The sequence below is a fragment of the Dendrobates tinctorius genome, unplaced genomic scaffold (assembly GCF_039654945.1).
Source record: "Dendrobates tinctorius isolate UK_male_01 unplaced genomic scaffold, ASM3965494v1 ptg000041l, whole genome shotgun sequence".
Taxonomy (NCBI): Eukaryota; Metazoa; Chordata; class Amphibia; order Anura; family Dendrobatidae; genus Dendrobates; species Dendrobates tinctorius.
Genome location: NW_027361709.1, coordinates 7,282,125 through 7,299,745, shown reverse-complemented (window position 1 = coordinate 7,299,745; position 17,621 = coordinate 7,282,125). Strand labels below are relative to the sequence as shown.

General features: G+C 47.2%; 1 protein-coding gene across 1 annotated transcript in view; it reads right to left on the bottom strand.

Annotated features, from left to right (window-relative positions):
- NCKIPSD (NCK interacting protein with SH3 domain) overlaps nucleotides 1-15,895 on the bottom strand; it is a 46,280-nt gene extending 30,385 nt beyond the window's left edge. Inside the window, exons 1-2 of the mRNA XM_073575081.1 lie at nucleotides 15,594-15,895; nucleotides 666-778 (exon numbers count right to left, since the gene is read on the bottom strand). Coding sequence (XP_073431182.1) covers nucleotides 666-778; nucleotides 15,594-15,764 — 284 coding nt within the window. The 5' untranslated portion in view covers nucleotides 15,765-15,895. The remainder of the gene's footprint in view (nucleotides 1-665; nucleotides 779-15,593) is intronic.
- Nucleotides 15,896-17,621: the final 1,726 nt, after the last annotated feature.

Below are 17,621 nucleotides of genomic sequence, written 5' to 3'. Positions count from 1 at the left end.
GAAATAAAATTTATTATTATATGATCGAATTATTGCAAAGAAGGTGCTACCAAGGAGTGCAAGCAAGAAGAGACTTTTATGTACAAAGCAACACAAGGACTGGACATTAGATCAGTGGAATTTGTACTGTGGTCTGATGAGATTTTTGTTACCAACTATTTGTCTGAGGCCAGGGTCACACTTGGGAGTACGATGCGCGAGTCTCTCGCATCAATACCCGGAACTGCCGCCGGAACTCGGGAACGGAGTGTGCGGCTGCATGTAGTTCTATGCAGCCGCACACTCCGGTCCGAGTGCCAACGGCAGCGCCGGGTATTGATGCGCGAGTTTCTTGCATCGTACTCCTAAGTGTGACTTCGGCCTGACACGCAGAAAACGTGAGCAGATAGCTCCTATATCTGTGGTGCCCCCCGTGAACAATGGAGGGGGCAGTGTGTAACATATTATGCTCTGTTTCACATGTGTTTCTTTACTCTTCGCTTCCATATTTGTTCCCTTCTTCGTGGTTTTGCTGCCTTCAGTCTGAATTTACAACGTGCACATTCCAATAAGAACAAGGAAAACAATGGTATGATCAGTTGTGTCCGGACATGTGACCGGCACTGTATACATGCGACGGTGATGCTTCCCCTGGATGTAGGGGGCTGAGCATTGTCAGTACTTACTGCAGCACGTCTCTCTGCTCCAGGTTGTATTTACCCCCATTCTTCATGGCTGCATTGTGAATGGCTTCAATAGCTCGATCGATCGACTGGAGAACAACATCTTGTTCTTGAACCTGGAAGAGACAAAGCGGACATAAAACGTTACATAAAGTCATAAATATCAGCTGTATAATGCAATGAGCTATATCACGGTGAATGGACAGGATGGCACCATCTATCAGGACTGTACGCTCATTCATGAATACAATGCTAGATATACAGTGAAGACCGACACACGCCGAGCAGCGGAGGGACAAGTCTCTATGGGTGCAGTATCATCTTCATCTATGACAGTAAAGGTGATGTAGGTTTTGCTTTCGCATAAAAAACCATAGTACAAGGGGCAGAACGTCCTCTGTAACCATGGTAACAAGTTGCTTATAAAGTATTTCTGATGTTGAAATGGTCCTAAATGTTATTATTGCTCCTTTTTTTGTCCAGGTCATTCATTACGTCTTTCTAGTCCTTGGCATGTCGTCCCTCCACCCTGACGACATGCAATCATGTCACTTCATTACCTTCCACTTTAAGGCGATGTAGCAGCTGGGAGCCTGTGACATTGTCTCTATTCAGTCCCCGTCTCAGTAATAAGCTCAGACATTTTGGGGATAGCAGACGTCGCTGAAATGTGAATATATTTAGACGCTATGCAAAAAAAATAAATAAATAAAAACCAACAACCCATCTTGCTAAAAATATCAGGGCCGCTCAGTCTCAGGGGCCGACAGAGGTAATGGGTGATAGATGGCGGGGAAATAAGGTTCGACATATAACCTGATCACCGTCCAAAAGGCAAAGAACACAGGAGGATCGGGATGGTCTGAGCCTCATGCCCTATTTAGCAGCATTTCACCTGGCTGTGCGATCCAGCCTCTAAAATGGCTAGTTCCACCTTATGATCCCATAGGATCGTTACCCGCAGGTCAGGGGCACAGACCCCCATCCTGGCATCCTATTCTGATATTAAATTGGCAAAGCAATCTAAGAGAGCAAACCTTCACCATAACAGAAAGACGTACACTTTCTTATGGGGAAAAAAAAATAAATTTATATATATTTTTTTTTTTTCTCTCCCACATTCCTTCTTCATCTTCCCCCGAGCAGGTCCTGCTGACAGATCGATAAGAACCAGGAGGACGCAGGTCTCACTCTTTGCCTGCAGCGGTTACAGAGTCTCTCTGCAGCCGGGGAAGGTTCGCCGTCAGCATTTACAGGGAGAGAAAACAGGAAAAGAAGCAACAGGGGAAATGAAGGAAAAGCCGCAGATGTGCTCTCTATGACAGATTAATACTGAGCTAACACAGACATCATCTGTGTGGGAGAGAAAGGAGGGACGGCAAAAAAAAAAAAAAAAAATAATAATCAAAAATTGCAAAAATGTTAACAGATTTCTGCACAAAAAAAAAAAGGAAATTTCAATATATAAATGGAAGACAGACACCAGAAGCGCACCTCTAAATTAAGCAGGCCATCGACACAAGGTAACTAGTGGCTAACTTAAAACTGAAGGGGCTCAGAGGGAGGAAATGGATTACGGAGCCAAATACTCTAAAGTGCACCGCACCATCCACCTACAGTTACACAATCTCTGCAAGTATACCCCATCTGGGAGCGGAGGTGACTGCGGGAGACTGCACCGCTATTTAGCAAACAACTGGAGGCCAAAGCGTCAGTCAGAAGGAACTCGTATCTAATTGTGGCACAAGAACAGTACCACTTAATAAATGTGACCCACCCAGAAGGACAGATAAGATTACAGATTCCTCTCCTGAGGATGTCCCAGAAGACATATCCTAATATTCTGTCTGTACAGATGGACCCTCCTAACATTTCATGCACATTCAAGGTTTGTGTTCAACAGATATTACAATCGTTAGGTTAAGCCATCACTTTGTGATTGGGGGGGTGGGGGGTGGAGTGGGGGTTTCACCTCTGGCACTCCAGCGATACAGAGAATAAAGTATATTCCATGCCGATTTAGTTTTCCCAGTGAAGCAGGAGAACTGTCTTCCTCCCCGACATTGCTCCCCAACCACACCCCAGCGCTCCTCTCTTCCCCCCCGACATCGCTGCCCCCCCCAGCGCTCCTTTCTTCCCCTCGACATCGCTGCCCCCCCAGCGCTCCTCTCTTCCCCCCGACATCGCTGCCCCCCCCAGCGCTCCTCTCTTCCCCCGACATCGCTGCCCCCCCAGCGCTCCTCTCTTCCTCCCCGACATTGCTCCCCAACCACACCCCAGCGCTCCTCTCTTCCCCCCCCCATCGCTGCCCCCCCAGCGCTCCTCTCTTCCCCCCCGACATCGCTGCCCCCCCAGCGCTCCTCTCTTCCTCCCCGACATTGCTCCCCAACCACACCCCAGCGCTCCTCTCTTCCCCCCGACATCGCTGCCCCACCAGCGCTCCTCTCTTCCCCCCCGACATTGCTGCCCCCCCAGCGCTCCTCTCTTCCCCCCCCCCGACATTGCTGCCCCCCCAGCGCTCCTCTCTTCCCCCCCCCCGACATTGCTGCCCCCCCAGCGCTCCTCTCTTCCCCCCCCCCCCCCCGACATCGCTGCCCCCCCAGGGCTCCTCTCTTCCCCCCCAGCGCTCCTCTCTTCCCCCCCGACATCGCTGCCCCCCCCAGCGCTCCTCTCTTCCCAGACATCGCTGCAGGGCTTAAACCTATCCTCCCCATCCTTCGAAAGCTCTTCTCTGCCCCTATTACTTGAGTGTTCTTCTCCCCCATATGCTGGAGCACTCTGCTCTGACCCATACCCCTAGAAATCTGATCTTCCCCTATCCCTTGAGCGCTCCTCTTCCCCTACATTGTCCAGCACTCAAATCTTGTCCTCCCTTCCCTCGAGTGCCTTTCTCTGCACCTATTCCCCCTTTGAGTGCTCTTCTCCCCATTCCTTGAGCGCTCATATCTCCTTCTCCCCCGCATCCCTCATGTGCTCTTCTCCTCCTCCCCCATCCCTCGAGTGCTCTACTCTTCTTCTCACCCATCCCTAGAGTGCTCTTCTCTTCTCCTCACCCATCCCTAGTGCTCTTTTTCTCATCTCCCTCCTACTCAGGATAGTCATTTCATAGCAAATACAGAATTATAAAAATTGACATCTCAAAAGACATGTTATTCTGATGAAAAACACTTTGGCCCCCTACATGTAGTTATATAAAGCTATAAATGCAAAGCAGCGGCAAAAAAAAAAATAAAAATGAAAAGATCTAAGCAACCACAGATGATCGATGGTGGCTGAGGATGCCTTTAGTAAAAAGCATGTAATCTAATTAGCATCTGGTCCTTCCATGGAACACGAGGGGAGCTCTCCCTCCGCCCGACGCTCTACCCCTGACCCACAGCACCATGCGACATGACGCATACAACCCTCTGAAGCATGGCGGAGCAGAACTCTGCGATTAAGCTCTGACATTAATTAGCATCTCACTTCATGGAACCGTTACATGCATTTCTGCAACTACTCTGAAATAAGATGAGGCGTCCGCGGCCTGGAGAAACCACAGAGACAGATTTCATAATTACCATTAGTACGGGGAGCTTCCGATGTGGAGGCAGGATGGCAGTATCTCAGGAGAGGATTATATTGGCGCGATTGTCCCTGCCACGACAGGTATTACATGAGCGGATGGATTTCACGCATCCTGTGTTCATATGCGACTGTGTGAAACGTACATCCATACCTCCGAGCGTTACTTTCCAGAATTTAGGAAAACATCCCGCTGTCCAGGAAGGTCACCGACATGTCCCAGTTTTAACTGTATTCATCTGCGCTGGACAATCCCTTTAAGGGCCTTATTATACGTGTTGCAGAATCCATTGTGAATGTGTGCTCTGTGCCAGCCTGGGGAAAATACTTTGCTATCTAATTAAAGGGTTATCCGTTCCAGACCCTTTAACTGTTGTCAGATGAGATCCCTGCCCCCACCATCGATCAGGTCACTGGGTTTACTGGTAACACAAATCAGTGCGACTGGTGCGGTCAGACGTTGTGACCAAGAAAAGACATCAGGGCTGTTTATTCACATTTTGTTTTCTCTTGGCAGTGGCTATGAAAGAGTTAAGGGGAGTTTGCCACCCCTAAATGCTATTTAAATGAGCTGTATAAGGGACATAGCAAGGCGCCCAGCTACTGCGTGAGTGCACGGCGAAGCACATGCAGTGTCAGTGCGCACGCACGTTGGTGGACCTTAAGCAGTGCTTGCTCTCGGAAGCGAGCACCATCAATCAGAAGTGGGGCACGGAGAACTTGGCCACATCCAGGGTGCACCACAGCCCTCTCGGCTGCAATAAAAAGGTGAATTGGTATTTAAGAGGTTAAGTAATAATTGACTCGTTGCCATTAGGGCTGCTGGCCCTTTTGGCCAAAGTTTCAAGCAGTTATTGGTCACCACAGGCACAAGGGAGTTACCAAGTCTGTTATCGAAACAGAAAACAAGCTGTGTTATTAGCGCAGTCGCCGGACGATGCAGAAGGCGACAAGTTCATAATCGCTGATCAAAAGACGCAGTTTGATCCTGGATGACAATGGTGCACGGCAGAGGATCACACATGTGATGATTTGGGGCCAAACTTGTGTAATAAGATCTGAGGATTTCTCTGCTCATTCCTCACGTCCGGGGTCGTCTCCTTTAGCTTGGCATACCTTGCAAGGCTCACTGCAGATTGTGCAGTAAGGACCTCTCCTCCATCTCACGGCACTTTGCTTTTTTTTTTGGGTGCTTTTATGACTCCATCTTTCCATGCTGGAGTGCCAGAGCCTTGCGCTCCCAAGGAATCAATTCTGGAACATCTCCAGTCCCTCATTTATGTCGCTTAGAAGCACACAAATAAACTGATTGTCGTTATCATGTCACCAGGGAAGGGCCCTATAAACCTTTTTAAAGTCAAGGGGAATGCTTTTCCAGGAGGAAGAAGAGGCGGAAAGCAAAATGCAAAGTCCTAAGAAAATGCTCCAGATTTGGTTATTCTGGGAGAATGCAAATGTCAGGAGGGCCACCTGGTGCCTGGGCAGCGCGGAGAGGCAGGGCTGCGGAGTTGGTAAGCCAAACCACTGTCTCCGACGCTTCAATTGCCCTGACTTCTGACTCCACAGCACTGGTCACTACTGAGCACGTGCATAAAGTGAAGCACAGATTCATCTCCACTAAAAGCCGAGATCTTAGATCAGGAACAGAACATTTATAGGACATTTGATTGGACAGCATCATATTGGTAACACCTGGTTGTCATTTTCAAGTGAAATAACAGAAATCTATCCTTAGAAAAGATGTTCGAAAATGGTTATTTCATGGCTGCAAACTGTCAGGTCATGCTGGGAGTTGTAGTTCCACAGCAGATGAAGTGTTGGAAGATCTTTGGTCACACGATTCCTCACCGACTCAAACTGGAAGTGTCGCTAAACGTGAAACCTTGACTGTAAGAGAAGACCGCGAGCTGAATGGGAACAGCTGTCGTCTTTTTACGGACCGGCTGTATTTTTGGCATCTGCAAGAATAATGGCTGAGCCCATAAACATCGCTGAGGGTCATCAGCAGTTATGATAAATTGCTCGCGCTTCTACATAAGATATGAGCCGGTCATAGGCGTCACACGGTACCGCTGCTGATGGGGTTGAATATTTAGGGCTGATAATGGGGATGTCAATGCCTCAAACCACGTTCAGAAAACCGTACGAAGGCACAGAAGTCCCTGCGGCGCTGGATTATGGGGCCACTGGCAATTATTGTCCTGTTTTATGGTGGTCAGTACCATAAATATGCAGTTTATATGTGTATATAAATGGATGAAAAAAAAATGCAAAAATGCTGAAAGAACGGATACGCTACAGATTTAAAAAAATGTAAAATCTAAAATGAAAAAATAAGCATCATGTGCAGAAATCTCACTTTACTGCTACTGCAAACAAACAGTACAGTTTTAATTTTGAACGCAGATTTCAGTCTTAGAAATGCATAGAGGAAAAACTGCAGGGTTGGTGAAGACTCACAGGACAGGTTATAAATGTTTGATACACATGGGATCCCTGACAGCAAGTAGAGGGGTCTCAAAAGCCCAAGTGTGATGCAGCGTTAACTATGTATAGTCTTTGGGAAACCCATTTTTAGGGTGCACCGACAATTGTATTTTGTGATCCGTGTTATGGGTGCAATGCCCAGCTGTACCGCAGGTACTGCACTAATAACCCTACAGGCATAAAGGAGGTTGTTGGTTCGGGTCAGGAAACCTGCAGCCCAGCTGGGCATTGCACCCGGAACACAGACCGTAAAACATGGTGGAGTCCGTGCGCCTTCACAGTGCCGGGGCATTGACCGTTGCAAACGCCCGAAGCTTTTGGGTGAATATCGGCCATGTAATGTTGATGAGCTGCTTTATAGGATTAGCCTACATGTCCAATAGGAATTGGATACAAAGAGACCTACAGATTTCTAGGTTGTTGAGCCTTTTCCACAGGTCGATTTTGTAAGATCTCTCTCCTCTCTGTAGGGCATCAGTTATTGCAGGACCATAACCTAGTAACCCCAATCATCTGGTGCTACCCCCCATCTCCATATCTGGGAATCCCCCATGTCACCTAATTCCCTTGTACTACCAGGTAGTATGTGACATTTCATTTTTCTTCCTGTGGCCTACAACAGATTTATTACACGAAGCTCCTGGATGTGCTTTCCCTCTAAATGATTAGCTTTGTTTAGCGGCACCATATCATCTGGGGTTTTCGCTCGGGTTACGTGCCGCCTGTCAGGGAACTGAACATCATTATATCACAGCAAATTCAACATTCACTTCAGGGTTACAATAATTGACTACAATAGCAATCGTCCTCTGGCGCACGGGGAGAGGGGGAAAAAGAAAAAAAAAAAAAAGTCACATTACATCGCATACGGGAACTAAAAATAGTGGCAGCTATTCCCCCGTCACGTCGCATCAAAACAGACGGTGCGATCCGCCTGACAGGTTAGTTCAATGCAATTCCAAGGTAAAGGGCAGGAAAATCTCTTTAATTCAATCGTGTGGCATCTCGCTATATGAGGAGCGCAGGTTCCTGCTGCCATGTTCATCATCGCTTTATTGATTTGTTTTTTTTAACTTTTTTTTTTTAGAAGAGAAAGAACACTGCAAAGATACGAGATTATATCAATTACGACACCGTGCACGGCCAACACCGCCAGACCCCTAGAGCCATCCACTCACACAGCAGATTCAGGAACCCATGATGGATGGGACCCCCGCGATATGAAACCACAAGATTTTTTGGGACAAACCCTTTAAAAAAAAAAAAAAGGGACCGTCATAAGTTTCCCAGGGATCGGCTGATCGCCACAAATTCGGATTCTGATTCCCGTGCAGCCGGCTAAGGCCAAGTTCACACGTTCGGTATCTGGTGCGGATTTTATGGAAGAGATATACAAATCACTTTACAGTATCTGCAATCTGGAGGAGTTTTAGTTTAATCTCATCCACATGCTGTGCGTTATTTTGGTGCGGAAATTGATTTTTAAATTTCCGCACATCAAATTGTGTCGGAAATTCACCTTTTCAGTGCAGATTTAACCCACTCATTTCAACAGCGACCTCAAATCAGCAAAATAGTACTACCACCAGGCAGTTATTTTTTTTGTTTTTAATTATTGGTGCTTTTCTGCAAGAATAGATGTGGAAAGTACGTGTGGATTTGTGACGCAGAACGGCATCGTATAAAAGTCGCACCACATATGCGGCATTTCAACCCAGCCTAAACTTTCCTCTACTGTAAATTACGTTCAGTTCTCGAGAAAGAGAGCCCCATTTTTGGACGGACCCTTTCCTCTTATGTCCTTATGCACAAGTAGGGCATCAATTTCCACCAGTGGGCCAATAATAGACCCCCAAAAAATCAACAAATGGCAATCCAATTTGCACTTAATCACTGTGGTGGGATAACAGAGGTGAAGCAGTGATCCACCGAAAGTTTGGCCAGCTTTACGATCATTGGGATTCTGTGGCAATCCCTTTATCACACACGCACATGATCTGTAGTGACGGATGGTGGTCCCGTCCTCTGAGAAGCTCCAGGAATCCCCGACAACAACCAACCCTATAACTTAGGCTCTATGCAGAAAGTTTTTCCTCCGGCATCTACGGAGCAGATCGCCATTTCATTTCAGCAGATGAGTTTCTATAATCAGTGCAGCACATGAGAAATGCATCCAGAATCCAAGCATCTGCAGTCTGTTATGAGAACATCAGAAGAACATCAAGACACGCCAGCGAGCGCGCGGCGACACGTGTTCAGCAACCGCAGTGACAGCCCCTCCGAGAGCGCTGAAGGCACAAGCTGCACTATCCCAGATAAATGCACTGAGCATGGATTTGCTGATGTAATTCATTCCATTTTCACCGTCATTTTGCACTACTGTAAATTAGATTCATTTGCAGAATGAAGCGTGAAAAGCGCTCTGCACTTTCCAATTTTGACAAGTCGAATCAATTCTTAGGATTAAAGAAGCAGAGCGCGCAATACAAGAGAGCTGGACGGTTGTCAACAAGCATGGAAAAACATGGTGCAGAGTGAGTGCAAATCACTGCAAGGTTATCAGTTTCTACTTCCAAACGTGTAATACTGCAAACCACCAGCAGGTGGAGGGGCGAGGTATTAGAGGCATTCAATGCATTACAACGGTCAATAATGGGATAAATAAAGAAGAAGCTATCAAGCGGACCTCTCTCTATAGGACCCAAATGTAATGTTTCATCTTCCCTGTAGTGGTGCTAGATAGAAAAATAGACAAGTTCGGTGCAGGTCACAGCGTATTTTACAGGTTTAATGTGTAATCAGGATTCTTATAGGGGTGAATCACTCCAATCTGCGCTCCTCCGAAATAGACAAACCCTTTACAACCAATCCAGTGCATGGGCCTAAATCCTACAAGTTGCATACAAACTGCTTTGCCTTTAAAGGTAGCGATTACGCGTTGCAAGTTTTTTGCGCAAACTTCAATAAAAATAAAAAAAAAACCCACTAACTTCTGAATGCAGTCTTAAAGTTTATTCACACTTTGCTCAATTTTCCAGTGTAATTTTATTAAAAAAAAAAAAAAATTAAATTAAATTAAAAAGGGAACAGTCTGGTTGGGATCTACTTTTCAGCTGCACAAAAACCGTAACACATATCATCCCTGACAGCAATAAGACACCATTAATTCCCCAGACGAGGCCAGCCGTGATACACTGCCACAATTTGTGCTAAAAATATTCCTAAAAAAAGGTGAAAAACTGAGAACAATCAAACAGCGATATTACGGCTGCCAAGACAGAACCGTAGGAAATCACATAAATGCCATTAATATTAGCGCACAAAAGTAGTTTAATCTAATTTGTACTATTAATTTTATTCTCAGAAGGTTGATTCAATTATCCTGGCGTTAGACGAGAAGCGAATACTAATCCAAGCGAGAAAAACTCACACGGAACAAATGCTGAAAAGGAGGGAAACCTCCTGCACCGCAAAGGTCAGAGGGAAAGCAACAGGGGAGCGCGGAGGGCAGCACAGCGGGAGAGGTGGCGCGGAAATCACCCACAGTGATCGCACTAGATAACCCTACAGTTGTTGGGAACTTACCCCAGCGGGTCCACCATTAATTATCTGCAAGCCGCAGAATGCATGAACAAAACAGTATAAGCGATTGCCCAGCAATCTGCTGCGGCATTTAGTTGCGTGACTATTTTAGGGCGTGATTTGTCTGCAAGTTATGCTCAAAGTGTTGTTTCACATCGGGAGGTGAGAGGTACTGATCCCATGGACTGGTGCCTGCCGGGAAACAGGAAAAATCCAAACCTGATTAATTCTTGGCTGCAAACCACACTTAACTTTTTCAACATAAACTTTAATGCAAGTCGCACCACAACATACATATGACAAGTCCACGTTATTCTTTGTATCACGTGTTGCAAACCCTAAATTTGCAGCCGAATCACATCCAAAGAAAAAAAAAAAAATTTGCACGCAGAAAGTCATTCAGTGAATTTTGTGAATCGTAAAACGATCTCCATGATGGTTTAGTAATTTGCAATTTGTATCCAAAAAAATCAATCAGGATTTGATTTTTTTGAGATTGATCATGTAAGTAATTCTTACTGGCAACACAGCTTACCCGTAGAGAGGGCATAAGTAAGACAGCAAGACTTGAAACTTGCCGCAAACATCCAGCTTTCCCTGACTCTTGAATGGTAAATTTGCCTGCTTTTGCAGCAATGTGGAAGGACAAGGTAGATTTGCCATTCAGAACTCTGGAGAAGTTGGGTGCTAACCCCCAGGACAGCCATATTTGTTATCTACAGCAGGGTTCCCCAACTCCAGTCCTCAAGGCCCACCAACAGGTCATGTTTTCAGGATTTCCAATGTTTTGTACAGGTGAAGCAATTATCACCTGGGCAATACTAAGGAAATCCTGAACACATGACCTGTTGGTGGGCCTTGAGGACTGGAGTTGGGGAACCCTGATCTACAAGATGACTAGAAAGTAGGAACCAGTAAGTGGAATTTGGCCTAAATTGTGATATCTTCCTGTCCCTTCCGATCTTCAGAATGGATGTGGCACGCAGGAAGGCAAATGACTGTTCACAGACACCCGGGAAGGAACACGCATCTATCACCTATATGCCACAGCAACCTTAATGAGCCCTTAGAGAAAAGCAGCAGAGGAGCTCGGCTCCTGGATTTTAATAATACATGCCTGTGGACCCCTGGGGCCCGACCCGCGTGATAGCAACACCATAACACTGTAAATTATGCATGCAACATGGCAGCGTAAATTAAAAGTAAACACTCCCTATCGGAGGGCTGATTTGTGCAACAACAGCCGCTTTAATGAGAGGCAAATCTGAAATAGGTAATAAAGTTATTTAAAGGTCTAAAAAAGGAAAGCAGGATTGGCAGCCAGAATCAGAGACAGGATCGGACACGAGGGTTTGTGGAGAGATGCAATATGTGACTGGGAGGCCAGTAAATGACAGACATACACGGCCCACAGCGTCCCTCCTCGACTCTCATTCCCCTTCCAAGGCTCATTTTTAGCTCAGCTGAATGCAGGGCTGCTTATGTCAATCAAGACTGGCATGATGGTCCACTACGAGAAGAAGCTCTGCAGCAGCAAACAGTATATGGACTGTAATATACACTCCAGCTGCTGCAGAACCTCTAAAAGAAAAGACACTGGCGAAGAGAAACAAGCAGAAACAGTGCAACGCTACATAATACATTTGCGTTCCCTCAGTTAATAATCTGCACCAAAATAATGGTGAATGCCTTTAGTATATCTGACAGCCGTGACCCAGGTGCACCAGTGTATTGGCGAAAACGGAGACAGAATTTTGTGCATTTTGCATATCAATCCTCCATGAATACATATAAGATGGACAGACACCAGATTACACTGGATGAGATAGAGAGATCTATGTTGCTAGTCTCTCTTCTGCATATTTTGCTGGTGTTGATGTCTGGTTTCTGGCACGGATGATATTTCCGGTTCCAGTCTACAGTGGATGTGACTTGCATGCTACACAAGTCTGTGCACGGACCAAGCCTTGCATTTCCCATCTCCGGGTCAGTGTATTGAATCCGTCAGTGCACACGTCACCGGCGGTCCACCTGTCCAGCCAGCAGTTATACCTGCGGCACTGGAGCATTTCACAAGCTTGTAAGCTCGAAACGCATCTGTTCTTGTGTCCCCAAGTATGGTGGTGACATTTATGCTCTCTTTATGAAGATGGACTTTTAAAAAATTTTCTCTTTGAATAAATTTAACCCTGGAAGAACCAAGAGCTGGATTTTTCTATTCATTGGATTGCACATATAAACACACCATCAGAGCATAAATCTGCTTTCCAAGGCCTGCAAGAACACAGAAACCGCTCATAACCATTACATGCAATTCTAAATCCCATCTAACGTTCAGCACGGTGCATTTTCTCTTCCTAAGCTACTTATACACACTGGATTAATATTGGTGGGATCTAACCCCCAACTGTCCACCGACAGCAGATGTTATTGGAGGCGAGGATCAGATATGCTGGATTTCACTCTGCTTGATCCTTTACTGTGCCGGGAGTTAAGCCGCTGCCGGTGGTGTCCTAACAGCTGCTTGAATGGGACCAGAGATGTGTGCATGCTTACTAAGAGGTCAGGAGGAATGGCTCTCGTGCATGGCCAGCTTTCCAGCATGCCCACATTTTGGCAAAAAGTTGGGAGAAAATGTGGCCCCACCGAGCAAATTAAAAATCAAGACCCTAAAATGGATGGATGGCTTCTGCGGGCTACTAAGCCAGTACCTGGAACAGATGCCTTTCACCTGCCTGGTGGGCCCCCTGATGGACAGCTGCAGATCTCTGCCCTTCTAAAGGAACAAAATTTGGGCTGAGAGAGTGCGTATTGCACATATCTAATGGTGAACTGCCTTACGTACTGCAGAAAGAGGCAGAAAAGGAAGCTTTTGTTAATCCTTATCATTGAAGTGAGATAGGAGCTGAGCTGCACAGGATTTATGGAGCTGTGCTGTTCTGGCTCCATACATGATTACTTACAGGCTTCTCGGGAGCGCCAGGTGTCAGACCACCAGCAATTTAAAATTGATAACCTACCCAAGACTAGATTATCGATATCCAAGTCCTGGACAACTCCTTAAAGAGGTTCTGCAGCAGGAGGGGTATACAAGACAAAAACCCTTCAGCAATTAATTGTTAAGGATGTTGGAAATCATTCCGTAGCTCCAGGACCTGCACAGATCGGAACAACTAACAGCTCTCTGCTGTTATATGGCCCCTGTGACTTGTAATAGCCATATAATGGCCGATGGGGACATGGTACTGGATGCGACGTGGAATTGCTACAACATATTAGTCAAGAATCAGAACTATAAAGTCGTATTTAACAATCCTGTGTCGTCCTAGTATAATAGGTTCATTTCAGCAGGACATAATTCTCGGCTATAATGTAATGTTCGTTCTCCGCTTCAATTTATCCCAGTCACATTCGCTCTACGACGGAGGATTTTATATTAATTTACGGAAGGCGGTTATCAAATTATTAATACACGGCGTATAATGGATGGAAATTACTTCTCGTAGCGTTATATTAGACATTTTACATTGGATTTGACTATTTGCCGGCCTTGATGCACATCCCGGACATCAGCCGTATCTCTCTGACCCCGGCCACAAGCGCAGCATGCAGAATAGGAGCCTGCTGAGCCCCGGCTGTGACTCTAAGAACGGGCACGCCCTTCTTATAATGCGATGTTTCATCCTTCGGATATGCTATTACTTAAGGGGCATTGCCACAAATGAAAGTTATCCCCAACTATGAGATAAATGATAACTTTAGGGGTCCACCAGCAATCAGAAGGGGGGCACTGGATCCTGAGACTAGAGCAGAGGTTGCACATGTTCAACCTCCTCTCCATTCACTGTATATGGGACTGCCACAAATACTGGAGTGCAGGGCTCAATTTTCTGCAGTCCCGTAGAAAATAAATGGAGCGAAAGTCAAGCACGTGCAACCTCTGCTCCATTATCCAAATCGCTGGCGGACCAAGCTATCTGATAAGAGTAGGGAGAACATTCAATGGTGAGAATATTTCTTTCAACAGCAGCCCTGCTGGGCAAGGAATTAGCACGATCCTTTCAAACGAACAGAGCATGGGCACAGGAGAACTAACGTGCACCAAAACCAGCTCTGAGCCCCTTCATTCTCTGGGTCAGTGGGGGTCCCACAGATCAGACCTCCGCTGATCATAAAGCCGAGGTAAATACCATCACTTTATAAGACCAGAGAGTGGTAACATAGAATTTTAACGCTACAGGATGGGTTCCCCCGAGGGCATCAACGCTGGCACAACTGATGTACAATAAGGGAGTATGATAAAAACTGGTGCAAAATAGAAGTGGAGGTCAAATCTCTTTTTTTGGAAATATGATTTGATTGGCCGCCATGACGTTTTAGTAGATAACCACAATCCCTTCATGTTTTCATGTGATGTCACAATGACTTGTGTCATTTAATCACTGGACAAGCTTCCCCGATGCTTAGGGCCCCTCTTGCCGTTTTGTGTATCCAGCACCTACAGAAATCTATGTCCATCTAACGCTTCCACTAAAGCCTGTATACACGTTACCAAGAAAAAGCAGAGGAAACTAACACGACTGCAAGATCAGACTGCGCAGAGGTGCATTGGTCTGCAGAGAAGCTGTATACGCAAAACGGTAGAACTGTTGCAAAGTTGATTTAAGGGGGGGGGGGGTTGTCCCATTGTGGTAAATGGGGAACTCTGCAAGTTACTTCATATTAAAAATCCTGTTTACTGCCGGCTGTCAAGGTTACAGGCCACCTCTGCAGTCTATGAGTGGTGGCTGGTTTCTAGGGAGGCAGCATGCACTTACAAACTGCATACTATACTGATTGCTAGCACCGCTCTGCAGGTTCGTCCACGCTCCTCTAATGCTGCAGCGGCACAGCGACGAGCAATGGAGGCGCGCACAGAGCAGGGCACTGGGGAGCATTACCCCCGGGGCAGAGGAGCGATGCAGCCGGGGATATGTTTTATTTCATAGCTGCGGGTGACTGACAGGTCTCTCCTGTATGTAGGTAATGAGCGCTGTCCGTCACCTGCGGCGGTGATCGCTACGTGCAGTGGAGCTGGATATACACCCAGCCACGAGCACACACCGGGGCAGACTCATAACATTATTTTTGGCCACCCATCAAACTCCACAAACTTCAATGGAAAGTGACGTAAAAGTCCTAGGACGTGACATCACTGCAGAGTGCGCTGACGTCATACACTCCATGCAGGCATGACGTCACAGGCCAAGGGCAGGAGGAGATGACGTCACACAGAGGACCCGCCCACAGCCCCCTCACCTTGATCCTCTCCAGGTAGGAGGCCGGCACGTAGCCCGTGTCCCCGCTGCTGCAGCGGCTGGCCAGCCACCAGTGCTGGTTACACCGCTCCAGTATCAGGAAGTTCTCCCCGGCCCCGAACTGCAGAGAATTGGACTCCGGAGAGCGAAAAGCGTACAGAGCTCGGTACATGGCGGAACCGTCCTCTTCACCGGGCCGGACCCTGACTGAGCGCGCCACCGACGCTGAAAGTCCCCGTCAGTCATGTGACCACCGACGCACAGCGCGCGCACCACGCCACACCTGCGTACGCGCCTGCTGCTGGGTTGTTTATGTTTCCAGGTCTATTTTTTTTTTTAAAGCAAACTTTATTTAAACATAACAATGTCCTAATGACAAAGTCATTTTTTTCTGTCACAATACTGGTACATTCAGCCACATCCTGAAGAAAAAACATCTGCAGGAGCGCTCGTGTTTCCCCAGGGGGTTTCTGCCGTTTCTAACTTTAAATTTTAACCGGTTCAATAAACGCAGAGGACCAAAAAAAAAGACGTATCAGACTACATGTAGTGTGTTTGTAGTCTGTTCCCATGGAGACGCATAGGAACTGTAGAATCAATGAAAAGATTAGCAACGCAATGGAGAAAAAAGTGTTCCCGTCCTCCGCCCTCATGTTGGGCTTCGTTCACACGTCCAGTTTTTTCCACAGACCCATAGACTTAGTGCCTAAGGCTAGTTTCACATTAGCGTTTACGGCCGCAGCGTCGGGCTGCGAACGGACGACACTAAGCCCCGCCCCCTGCCGCGCCTCCGCCGGTAGCTCCGCCTACGGACGCAAGACGCTGCACGCGTCCTGCGTCCCCTATCTTTAGCACTGGGGGTGCAGGCCGTGCGCAGTATGCGTTTGGCGGCGCATGCGTCCTTTTGACGTTGCGCCGACCAGCGCCAAACGCAACAGGTTGCGTCCGTAAACGCTAATGTGAAACTAGCCTAACTGTGACTCAGCCATTGCGATGAGTGGGAGTCCAAGTGCCGAAACCCCCACCGGACCTCTGAGACTGAAGACGGACTCATCGAATGACGTTTGCCAAGAGGGTCTTTCACTTGTATATGTGCCACTGCCCCCCCCCACCCCCCAATTCCATTTTTACTTCCAACACCACTTTTCTAAAAAATAAATGAGGCAGGCGCACCCTCCCTTACACCACAAATGGGAGCAAATTCTTGGGGAGATGCAGCTCTCCCTGCTCGTCAGATCCGGCTCTAGATATTTCGCGCCCTTCTTTGCTTTCAATTTTTGCTTTTCTCCTTCCAAAAGCTCTAACTTTTTATTTTGTATGTTTCCATCTATACATTGTGTCAGGACTTGTTTGGTGCAGGACGAGCTGTCGTTTTTGTCATTACCATTTTGGAGTCCGCACTGCTCCCTGATTTATTCTTTTTAGGAGGCGGAGACCAAATAAAAGAGCGATTCTGACATTTTTGTTTTTTACATTGTATGTTAATCCCCATAGAGGACTTGTATAATACACTGTAATATTGCAATGTATTGTAAAATGACTGATCTCCCATGATGGCAGACACAATGACCTTCTCTAGGCCACTTCATTGTTCATTGGTATCCCACATTTTCATGGGGTGGGTGGTAATGAGGGTTAGGCGCCCGCTCTCCATTTACATCCTCTTAAAGGCCAGCAATTTATGGGTTAAAGTGCTGAATTCACAGCAGTTAGACTCAGATGCCGGCTGGGCAACACAGTCAGCTCCAGAGCTTTATAAAGCATGTGTCACATCGGCGGGCATGCCCGCCGATGCCCCTGCTGCTGCGGCGCGCGCCGCAGCGTTACCTCTCCAGCGCGCTCCCGTCCGGTCACGCGCCCGCCGTCCACTCGGCCTCACGGCGGCTCCTGGCTCCCGCCTCCTGGTTCGCGCACGCCACCTCCCACGCTCTCTCTCCAGCGGTGGGCGGCGCTGAGGGGCGGGTCCAGGGGACGCACTTCCGGGGGTGTGCTGTATTTCAGGCGTCCTCGCTGTCAGGAGGACGCCTGA